Below are 12,571 nucleotides of genomic sequence, written 5' to 3'. Positions count from 1 at the left end.
TTTAATATTATTGAATTAATATAATGTCTTCAGCCCCCTGGTACTGTCTTTCCATTTAATGTTAAACCTCTTTTAGGCAGTTTACACAAAGGTCCCTGGCCACCCAAAGCCCCTGGTCCCTAGTGGAGGGTTTCTAGGGCAGAGATTACACATTCCTCTAGTCTAGACAAACCAATTTATACTAGAAATGGGCACTATGATAGGTTAAAAGAAGTCAGCTGACACTCTCACACTGACTCAGTGCCAATCACAACTGCCCTTTCCTCCTCAAACTAAAGCTTTATCAATTTTCCAAACAGCACTGAGGAGTTGGGATGCTGGTCACTTTCGTTTAGAATTAAAACATTAAAAGCGTTTAACATTGAATGGAAGGACGGCGCCAGAGGACACTATAACCACTTCAACGATATGAAGTAGTTACAATGCTTACAATGTCACTTAAAAGTACACTCCAAGCACCTTTACCACTGCAGCACACTAGAAATGTTCTATCTCTCTAGCTAGAGATGGATTAACATACACTAGTTATGCATGTAGTCTTTCGTGAACCATTATCACCAAATAATACTTCTACTTCACTAATATTTTAGACATTACCTGAAATATTACAAGGTGTTACTGTATAATAAAATAAAGGTTTTACTCAATATTTTGTCAATGTAAAGTGAGCTAGACAGAGGAGATAAGATAAGAGGAACATACTTCCCTGAAACTTAACAAAAGCTCAGGGGAGCTGAAACGTTGTATTCTATTCTGCACTCCAAATAAAGACTGGCTATCAAATAAACCTTCACTTTTTCATTACTGTATTCAGGGCCGGCGCACCCTTAGGGCGCCAGATCAGGGGACTCTGATTTTTCAACTTACCTGTCTCCCTGCAGCCAGAATAGAGAAGAAGTCGGCCGGCCTCTCCTGATGATGTCAGGAGGAGGGGGCGTGACTTCCACTGCTCTTCTCCCGGGACCGCTGGGGAGTCTGGGAGAAGGGCAGAGGAAGTCATGCCCCCTCCTCCTGACATCACCAGGAGAGGCCGACTTCACTGGCTGCTGTGTGCTGGCAGACTGCAGATCCTGTCCCACCCCTGCCTGGCCCAAGGCAAGTCTCAGGGAGGGGTGGAAATACACTTTCAGGTTTGTGCTTTTTTAAAATTAATCTACTTTTTTTTAAGAAGCTCCACTACAGCCCCTGGCTCTGTCCCCCTTCCTCAGCCCTGTCCCCCTATTCAGCCCATGTTCCCCTACTCAGCCCCTGTTCCCCTTCCTCAGTCCCTGTTCCCCTACTCAACCCTATCCCCCTACTCAGCCCCTGTCCCCCTTGCTCAGCCATGCCCCCCTTCCTCAGCCCTGTCCTCCTTCTCAGCCCTGTCCCCCTTCCTCAGCCCTGTTCTCCTACTCAGTCATGTCCCCCTTCCTCAGCCCCTGTGCCCTTCCTCAGCCCCTGTCCCCTTCCTCAGCTCCTGTCCCCCTTCCTTAGCCCTGTCCCCCTACTAAGCCCCTGTCCCCCTTCCTCAGCCCCTGTCCCCCTTCCTCACCAGAGTCCCCCCACCACCACAGCCCCCATACCCTCACTACAGCCCTTTGCCCCAATTGCAAACCATATCTTCCACACCACAGCCCCTTTCCCAAATTGTAGCCATCAACCTACTTCAGCCCCTATCCCCTCACCACATTTCCTAACACCCTAATTACAGCCCATACCCTCCACTACAGTCCCTGTCCCCCCACTACAGCCCCTAGCTCCCTACTACATCCCCTAACTTTTCAATTACAGCTACTACAACCCACTACCAGTGCCATTACCGAGATTAGGCTCTGGATCCGCCCCTGCTCTGTATGCCTGTATCTGTATGACTAGAAGCCTGTGTATGTATGTCTTTGTATACCTGTGTCTGTATGACAGTGTCTGAATGTGTCTGTGTTTGTATGACATTGTACCTGTATGTGTAGATTGCATGGCTGTGTGCCTGTATTTGTTTGATTGAGTGCCTGCAAATCTCTATGGCTGAGTGCCTGTATGGTTTTGTGTTGCTATATATCTATGTCCATATTGCATGAAAAAAGACACAAATTGCGAATTGGGAGAGAGCCACGGAAAGGGGCTGAGGGGAAGAAAGAGACATGCAAAAAGAGTGCAGGGGTAAGACACCCAATGGGGCTAGGGGAAGAAAGAGATACACAACTGGGGTTAAAAGAGACAAACAAGAGGGTGTAAGACATAGTAAAGGAGGGATAAAATACACTAAAGAGGGTAAGAAAATCAAAAGGGGGGTTACAAGACACACAGGTGAAGACACATTTATTTTTTTAATGGTGGGAGATGGGGGCGGCAAAATGCATCATGCCAAGTGCAGCCAAAAATCCTTGCACCGGCCCTGACTATATTCTGTATGGGATATTGGTCCACCCTGTTTAGAGCAGCCTGCTGGAAGTATTCCCAGGATAACTGATGTGTGCAATATTCTCTTAATCTTTACAAAATATCATTCAGATATACAGTCCAAGGGAAGAACTGCATACTATGAGCATGCCACAACTTTAAAATACTAAATAACCTTATGTATTATTACTGAATAGCATATGGTATGTAATTAAACATGATACACACAAGTACATACATGGCACTATGTAGTAAATTAATTATGTAAACAAAAAGATAGTAAATATAATATTGCTTACCTTAACCTCAACATGTGCCATAAGCACAGCAAAGTTGGTTAAGTGATTACAAGAACATACTGTATGTGTCTTGTTAGTTGTCAAAAGTCTGCAGCCTTGCGTTGACCAATGTCCAGACATGTTGTTTTTGGAATAACTCCAGAATGAACAGTTTGGGTTAAAATTGTCTTCAGATTGCTAAAAATAAATAAATATATATATTTTATATTCTAATCATACTTTAAGGGAAATAGAGAGCCTAAAAGATTTCTTGTCTTGGTATACTTTTCATCACATTCAGTAACAGGTATTTTACTATAAATATCTGTACTCAATTTGTCTACATACATGCATTCCTCCCAAAACTAAGAGGTGTGCATTTGGGGTGTACCCATGAGTGAGTGCACTGGATTTTGTGTATTGTATAAACTGGCCCCAGCAGCACCCCATTTATGCATGTTCAGGTGAGTGCAGCCACCTGGTTTCATATATATATATATATAATTGGGAGTCTATCCAACTCCGACAGACATTAGGCTTTTAGAGTAGGACCTGCCAAGAATGGGGTACAATAACGTTGTGGCAGGCTTATGCATTGTATGATCATATACTGTACATAGGTGTTTTTAAAAAAACAAATAAAATCTGTCAGCATTGAAGTTGCTGTTTAGTGGATGAGTGAGTGCGCTGGACCTTGTCTATTATATATATATATATATATCAGAAATTACTAAATAATAGGCCGCAATAGATGATGAAAAAGGATTGCGGTCTGCATACATTACTTGTTTCATAAAAAAGTGCTACAACATAAATGATTGGTTTTAAATCTTCATGTAGTTTTTAAAGGCAGAACTCGGAGTAACACATCCATTACAGCTTGATGTAGCCCAATTTTGCTTAATTCAAATACAGATACAATACAAATACTTTCAACAAATTGTATCCAGTTTAGTTCATTAAATAACTTACTGCATTGTAACATATGGAACGATTTATATGTATATATTACGGTATTACGGTGTGAAGCACATTTGACTGATATTCAACATTAATTCAATTTCAAAGGATTTAGCATTCTTAACTGAAAGCTGCTAGTATTTTTTGAATATTTCGCCGAAATATCGATTCACAATCATTATTTTATTATAAATCAATACTTTGTTATGATTTAATCATAATCACTATTTTAGCCATAAGCATCTTAATTTCAATGGCCGTCCCTTACCTTAATGTGCTTGACACTAAACACCACTGGATCAGCCAAGTAGACCTTGCTGATTGATTCTTTATAAACTGCCGCGGTAATAATAGGAGAATTGACAATGACGGAATGATTTGTCGTTAAGGCTTCCATTCCTAATTTCATGGTGGCATTATCTGTAGATAGATAGCGACCCAGATTGTTGTACAGGACGAATGCGACTCTTATTTCTCCTGAAAGTTTAAAAGTGGGAAATCAGTTAAAGAATTAAAATTACAGTGAACTTTCTTAATTTAAAAATGTCTGCATATAAATATGTCAACTTTTTTTTTAAATCAGTTGAAAAGCACATGTTATATTAAAATTTTAATAACTCACTTTAACCTGATGCTTATTTGGCATATAAGAGCAGGAATTACCAATAAGTCTCAAATCTCAATTTATGCAGCATTTATCAGCGGCCATGCAATTATGTCTTGTACTAGAAACCAAAATAGAACAGTAGGTCGACTGATAAAAAATACTGTTGAGATAGAGATAGGCAGCTCGACACCCAACCTTTTGTTTCCGGTTACATAGAGATGAGTCCAAGGGAGGGGTAGAAGTAAAGTCATAAGGTGCTTCTAGATGTTAGTATAAAATAAAAAACAGGGGAAAATCGATGAGTATTTGGTGTAATATGTCATGGACAACAATAGGCAGAGAAAGAGATGCACTTCAGAAAATAATTTCCTTGGTGAGAAATACACCACCCAAGCCCTGTGGATCTATTGTATATACTCTGACGGAGAGGACTCCATGTCACCCATAATCCCCATGCTCGGATTATACCACTCTAGGCTGATAAACAGGAGCCATTAAAAGGCTCCATAGCACGTGAGTGTCACGTTTAACATTTGTTATGAAGGAACACAACTGCAGACTTCTTAGAGCTTGAATATTTATTAGAACAATTATAAGATATTGTGACTTTAAGTCCAGAATTACAGGCACTGTAGCTTTAAATAATAGACGGTTGCTTAAGTCCAGAATTACAGGCACTGTAGCTTTAAATAATAAACGGTTGCTTAACTCCAGAATTACAGGCACTGTAGCTTTAAATAATAAACGGTTGCAATTAGCAGGTTCTGAATCATTTAGAGTCTGTTTGTTGAGTTAACAAGTTAGATGATAAGCAATTACAATAGTTTGTTCTGAAGCAAGACAGGTGCAGCTAACTTGAATAGTGGATAGGTTGAAGATAGCTGTAGCTGGGTTGATTGATAATAAGACTTTGGTAACAGGCAATAAAGGCTTTAGATATGTAACTCTTATCACAGAGGTTTAATGTTACTTAGCTTCCGGTAAAGAGAAAACAGGTTCCCTAGTTCTCCTCAGAGGCGGTTATATCCAATGATATGTGTGTAGAGAGTTCAGGCTTTAGTCGAGGATGAGGAGAGGTGAAGGGAACGTGAGTAGTCTTCCAGTCCGGTCCGGTAACAGATGGCTTTCACAGAGAAGTTTGTACCCGGTTCGTGAGTGCGGTACGTAGTTCAATAATCCAGCGTCTATCAGCTGGTGCGGTCGCATTAAGTAAGGAGACCGTGTCATAAGGGGGTGTGGCTAAGCTCCGTGGAACCCGGAAGTAAGAGGATACCAGAATTAAGGCATGACAGTGAGTGCAAGTCTACTTACTTACTGAACCAGCCAATACCTTTCTGACATAACACACTGTATAGGTTCCTACTCTGTTTTGTTACTCTACGTTCTCTGGAGCAAGAGATGCAGCTTATAACCTTAAGTTTGGATTGTATCAGTCATGCGTATTGTAGTAGAGCTAACTGATAGCTCCACAAAGCGTAAGTGCATCTTTTTCTCTACCTATTGTTGTCCATGACATACTACACCATATACTCCTCCATTGTCCCCTCTTTTTTATTTCATATCGCTAATATCTAAGGACACCTTAAGGCACTTCTCCCATCTCTTCCTTGGACACAATTTTGTTTCATGGTTGCTCTCCAGGTGCCCAACTCCTCCTGACGAAGGTGTGGGAAATAGAAATACAGTAGAATTTATTTTATTGATTACTGATGAGTCAGTTTACATGTGTTGTCTGATCTGAGAAACGGAATTGTACCATTCTTTATTCACGTTAATTTGCTGCTTTCTAAAATTTCATAAATGGCAAATATACAAAAGGGGAGATGTATGGAGGACTATAGCTATAGAATATGACAAAGAAATAATGCGAGTATAGAGGGGGAAAGGAAATATGGCAGTGAGTTGGGGATAGTTAATTCAATAATAAATGGACCTTCCAATTGTCCCACTCTATTCACCCCTCTTGGCCAGCAGTTTGGGGTGTTAAATAACTAAATATGACATTGGGCAGCAATAGTTTCCTAGTTGTAAAAACACACATCCTTTTGGTGGTTAAACTAATAGGGAGGCAGTGGTCCCTACCCAACATAGTCAGAGGGTGGAGGTACTTGACTAAATACAGTAGACATTTGCCACAGTTTCCCCCCCCCCTGTCCTTTAGATAGAGGGCATTTGTTCTCCTCTACACACACATTACAAATACCGAATGGGTATAAGGTGTACCTGTCATCATGCACACCACTTGGTTTTAAAGTAAAGAACATTACAGTTCATCTATACTGTGTGATATTAGAAATGCTAGCAAATATACCGATTTTTTTTTTAATGCTCTTTAATGTCAGGTCCCCTACCAAATCCTCTGCATTAATCCCTGAGTGCCAGTGGACTGTGGGAAAGGGAGAGCAAGGGAACCGTCCCCAAAGGCAGTTCTCTTGCCGACTGTCACACTGTTACTTCCCCAGTAGGGGGATTATAAGACGCACTGATGCCAATGTGCTGGCAATGAGGCCAGCATGTCTTTGTCAGCATAGAGGATCACCCTACTTAGGGAAGTATCCCCCAAACAGGGTCAATTATAGCAGGCAGGGGGGCAGCAGCAGAGGATGAGTGATACAGCACAATATCCACGGACCTCGAGATGGTGGCGCTGGAGCGAAGGGCTGCATGTTAGTATTACAGCTGCCAAATATTTATGATAAATTATATATTAAGTGCTTCGGGAGCTATTATGGCATTAGGTGATCCTGCAATGCCAGTTTCACGTTAAAGGCAATTTCTCTTTTGTTCACAGTTCTTCCAGTCAGACAAGAAATTTCTGTCAGTTGTAAGATGAAAAATATACTGTACTTACACATTTGTCAAGTAATCCGCACAATTTATTAAATGTGGAGCAGTTAATAACACCATTATCCTATAATTGGCCAAGGAAAATTATGTACCGCTGACCAAAAAATATATAGCGCTCTGTGGATTAGTAATCAATACGCCATCTACATGAAAAATGTCTCAAATTGTTTAATGGGCAGTGAAGATAGAATACAGTTGCAGCATAACCATAATTCTTGAGTAAATAGATTTATTTAGCAGTCGTCTGTGTATGCACTTTTAGATTATTATTTTTCTTGAGGTAATATGACCTAAATCATGCCAATGAATATGTTGCAAATGTTTATTTTTGGTTTTAAGGTTTAATAATAAGTTTAAAATAATGGAAATCAAATACATTGGTTAAATTTAAAGGAATGCTCCGAAAACCATAACCACAACCGTGCTCTCTAGTGGTTATGATTCCAGAATTGTCCTGTCTAAGAACGGTGTGGCTTCTTACGTGGAGTCCACCAAACACCATTTCCCACCTCCCCAAAAAGAGTCCCCGAAGCCCCTAATTAGGAGCTTTCCTGAGCTAAGCCCTGCAGTGCTGAGAGCTGCAGCTGATTGCTCTCAGACATTGGAAAGCTGTGCCTGGCAGAATCCAGGTAAGAAGAAGTCAAGCTATTCTAAAATGGTTTGACTACTAGCAATGTGGGAGGCGTCAGAGCATTCCCTGCACTATAACCACTACAGCGTGCTTGTTGTTTTTATTTGAAAACATGATAAATTTTTAGGTAAAGTCTAATCACAAACAGCTATTAATAAAAAACAAACAAATAAAAGACAGATTCTTTAAATAAAATATTTAAAAGGACAACTGCAGCTTATTGTATTTATTCTGGTGAGTGTTATCATTACCTTCAGGCTTTTTGCAGTAAACACAGTTTTTTTCCTGAGAAAATGCAGTGATTACATTACAGCCTAGGGATACCTTTACTGGCCACTCCTCAGATGGCGACTAGAGGTGCTTCCTGGGGCATTGCTGCACTGATATTCCACCCTCTGCATGGAGACACTAAACCTTTCTCATAGAGATGCATTGATTCAATGTGTTTGGCTTGTGCTGGCTCTGCCCCTGATCTGCGTCCTTGACAGTCTCAGCCAATAGTACGGGGAAGCATTGTTATTGGCCTTTTAACAACACTTCTGATGATGTCAGCTAAGCAGGCAGATCAGGGGCAGTGCCAGCAGCAGCAGACTGGAATAAAAGGACAGTGTTGCTATATTTAGGAGGACCAGGGGGGCTAGATAGTAGTTTTAACACTATAGGGTTAAGAATACATGTTTGTGTTCATGACCCTAAAGTGGTTCTTTAAACCCTAGAATGTTTGCAAAATAAATAACATGAAAAAAAAGGATTTTTAATATTTTTTAAAGAAATTGTGTTACTTTTCTTCTTTTTTTTAAGTGATTACACAATTTTCCATCACAATTAACAAGCATACAAAATAAAGAACATTGTTAAATGCAAACTACCAAATAGTATACATGTTACAGTAAAAAAGTTGTCTTTACATGAATAGAACAACAACCCCCTTAAAGAAAGACTATGGGAACATATTAACTTTGTCAGACCTAAACAGCAACGGTACTCCATTATGTTTACTATCAAACATATATGTCGTCATACTCAAATATCGCGAGATTACACACACATGATGTCTAGGTCTTTATTGAATGACTGTTTCTCACAATGACAATGAATCTGGAAAGTGAACCTATATCCACTTAGCACCTATTCCAAAATAATGATTACCCTCAAAGTCAACTCACACCAAGCAATTCTTTCATTCTTTAAGCTTGGACATTTAACCTAACGTATTTGCTTATCTTCTTCATTCAATTATACATATATATCATTTTGTCTACCTTATCTTACCAATATGAAAATCTATTATACTTGCTGCGCTTCATAAAAAAAAAAAAGAAAAAAACTAAAGAACATTTAATTACAAAAAAGTACAGAATAGGTCATAGAACGACGGTAATATTTTACACATTGTTGTACAGCAGTGATGTTACGCACCACAATATTGCAACACTCACCATTCCTTCCATTCTGTCGAAGTGTGTTCGAGGATAGCTGTATAGAGCTTCCGTGTTCTTGGTCCTGTGGAAATTTCAGATCTTCCAAATTTACATCGGTGCTTAGTCTAGCAACTTCAAGTTCTATATGTGAAAAAAACAAATTATGTTATTATTATTATTTTCTTATTTATATAGCGCCATCAGATTCTGTAGCGCTGTACAATGGGGAATAGTTATCTTGTTAACACCTTTCTTGTATTTAAATAGCGGATATTATATAGTAGATACATAATATAAATAATAAATTATATATATATATATATATATATATATATATACACATGTGTAACAACATATTTTAGCTGCACTCATGGTCTGTAGTAAAACTTCAATTCTTTATTAGGTTCTTTAAAATAGATCGACGTTTCAGTCCCCCTTGTGGACTTTCCTCAGGATCAATCAACCTGAGCCCTGGCTGGCACCCGGCAATTTATAATACTTTGAACTTGTGTGCAGTGACGAAAATTGTTTATATATATATATATATATATATATATATATATATATATATACATATATATATATATATATATATAGTTAGGTGAGTTCAGTGCAGCCTTTCTGGTTTTATATGTAAATATATTTAGGAGTCTAGGCTCTAAGCCAGGTCCCTTGGTTTGTACCCCTCCATCACAGGTGCCTCATTTTATGGTCCTATTTAACCTTGCACTGCAAAAACAGGGTACATTTGCATTATGGCAGTTTATATGACCATATCCTGCAACTAAATACTCGTTATTTTTGTCACGTTTAAAAAAAAAAACAAAAAACTATTACATCTCCACAATGCATCCTCACTGCTACATTTGAGAAAGAAACGATCAGAATCTCAGGTGCAAAGCAATCAATAATGTATAATCTTCACTGCCTCCTACATGTCTAGCTCAAAGACTTATGACAAATGAAATCTAATGAGACATAAATAAGACGTCGAAGGCTTTGCCAATTCAAGAGGGATGTTGAAAAGCATATCATAATATAATATACTCTTATGAAATTACAGCTGAGCATTTTTTTCTCAAAAGCAGATTTATCTGGCTCATTCCCAGGTCTTCAATATTTAATTTGTACTACGTTACCTTTATACAAAAACATGTAAAAAAAAAATAGGGTGCTATTAACCCCTTAAGGACCAAACTTCTGGAATAAAAGGGAATCATGACATGTCACACATGTCGTGTCCTTAAGGGGTTAAAACCTTGTGTTATAGTTTAAAAGACAGCCACCATTAAAATTAATTAATACAATATTTTAGAAATATAATATGAATTATCGTCTATTCACGATAATGCATTTTTTACTAAGGAAATTAGGTCATATCAAAGGAACACTCCAGGCACCATAAACAGCACATTGTAGTGGTCATGGAGCCAGTCAGACCATTTTTGGAACAGCTTGACTTCTTACATTCGGTCTGCTGGGCACTGCTCCCCTCCTCCACTACAAACACTGAAGCACCCACATTTTTAAATATGATATTATAAAATATGAGCTAAGCCCTGCTCTACACTACTTCCATCTCTCTGGAGGTAGCAGGGCCTGATGGACCCCAACCCATTCCAAATCAGTATGAATATGTGGGGGTTTAGGCACTAGGACACTCTTGGCACCATAAACACTAAAGCTGTCTGTTGTAGTTATGGTGTTTGGAAAGTTCCATCAAGGTATAATACTTCTAACGGCATCTGCTCACAGCACGGTAGCTCTCAAATTACATATATAAGTTTAGGAGTAAAATAAAGTGTCTTAGTGTCTCATTGAATTAAGATACAATGATTAAATAGATTTACTTACGGATATTATCTGTGTTCTCTCTCACAATGTCCGTTTTTAGGAGGTTGTCAGCCAATACAAATGCTCCTTCTTCAACAGTGTCGAGTAACATGGTTGCAGCTCTCAGCTGGTCAGTTACAGTCAAGTCTTGCCAAGCATTCTGAGCTTGGGGCTGGAGTAGATTATTAACCGTCTCAACCATTGCCTACAAAGACAGAAAATGGAAAAGAGAAGGAAAGTTGAAAGAGGAAAGGAGAAAAAGAAAGGAAATAAATTACGAGTGCACTCTTAGAAATCAACAAGTACTTTATTTCCCATCAGTCCATGGGCAACAACAAGAACAAATGGAGTACCCACAACATTATTTGCAATGGGATACAGTCTTTAGATCATGGGTCCTCAAACTATGGCCCCCCAGATGTTGCTGAACTACAACTCCCATGATTCTCTGGCTATCTATGCAATTCAAAGAATCATGGGAGTTGTGGTTCAGCAACATCTGGGGGGGGGGGGGGGGCGGAGTTTGAGGACCCATGCTTTAGATATTAGACACAAGTGAGAAAAATGATCAAATATGTTGAGATAAACACAATTTAGGGCAAGAGTTCCGATGAGAGATAAGGGACAGTGCCAAAACGTTGGGTATTGACTCAGAAATGGTGTAATAGTGGTGAAGTATATACAAATATGTGTTCCACTTTGGCTCTCTTTGCGTTCCAATCTGGAAGAGAGCCAAAGTGGAACGCACGCGGCAATCTCCCCTTCAGCTACTGGATACACAGGACTCTGCAGCTGTCTGTAAGCCGGCTTCTGACAGTCAGCAACAGCAGAGGATCAAGACTGAGGGTGGTGAGACTCCGGAAAAAGGTTCCCATACTTTTGTGCCATCTGTGAAACTTGATTTTAAATACTTATTCAATTATATTTATTTTATTTTTAGAATCAAATTCCTTTTTTTTTTTTTTAAAGACAAGTTTCTGCATTTTATACTATGAAGACCAACGGCTGGTGTTGGATGGATAACATTGTCGACTTTTAAACTTGACCCATATGTAGAAAGGTTTTATTATACATTTCTACATTGCTTCACATAGTGGATTACGTTACTATTTATATGTACCATACTATTAAATGTTATTATTAGTGTGTTACTAGACTAATATTGTGCTCCCATTGGCCAGCTTTCCCTGCTGTTTCAATACATGGGATTCCAGCTGTACATAAATAGGAGCATACAGCTTAAATACTTATTAGGCCTGTTCTGCTCATTTATGGTGTTTTAAATTATTAAGGATTGTTACAATTTTCTTTATTTATTGACACAACTTATATACTTCCATTTGGTTTGTGTATATTGAAGATCTGAGTGTTATCATTGCAATTGTTACTAATTAATTGTAAAACATTGTTTAGCAGACGTACCACTGCTGCAAATTTCAAATTTTAAATACTGAGGTTTTAAATACACCTATTTTAGAATTGTAAGTGACAGTAACTATCTCCTTGTTGCAGCAATTTGATTTTTTTTCTTTTTGCTATTCCTATTCTTTTTATTACTTTTTCAGCCTAAGGTGTGGGTTGATTTACTGGGATTTGAGGAGTTACACACTTTTTTTGA

General features: G+C 38.8%; 1 protein-coding gene across 5 annotated transcripts in view; it reads right to left on the bottom strand.

The window, feature by feature from the left end:
• The window catches only part of ADGRL3 (adhesion G protein-coupled receptor L3), a 437,355-nt gene that overhangs the window by 133,079 nt on the left and 291,705 nt on the right, over positions 1-12,571 (bottom strand). For all 5 annotated transcript variants that reach the window (XM_063455649.1, XM_063455651.1, XM_063455652.1 and 2 more), the window contains exons 13-16: positions 10,975-11,158; positions 9,139-9,261; positions 3,883-4,091; positions 2,676-2,852 (exon numbers count right to left, since the gene is read on the bottom strand). In XM_063455649.1, coding sequence (XP_063311719.1) covers positions 2,676-2,852; positions 3,883-4,091; positions 9,139-9,261; positions 10,975-11,158 — 693 coding nt within the window. The remainder of the gene's footprint in view (positions 1-2,675; positions 2,853-3,882; positions 4,092-9,138; positions 9,262-10,974; positions 11,159-12,571) is intronic.

This window comes from Pelobates fuscus, chromosome 5 (genome assembly GCF_036172605.1).
Source record: "Pelobates fuscus isolate aPelFus1 chromosome 5, aPelFus1.pri, whole genome shotgun sequence".
Lineage (NCBI taxonomy): Eukaryota > Metazoa > Chordata > Amphibia > Anura > Pelobatidae > Pelobates > Pelobates fuscus.
Note: the sequence above shows the minus strand (reverse complement) of the source record. Positions and strands in the feature narration are given on the sequence as shown.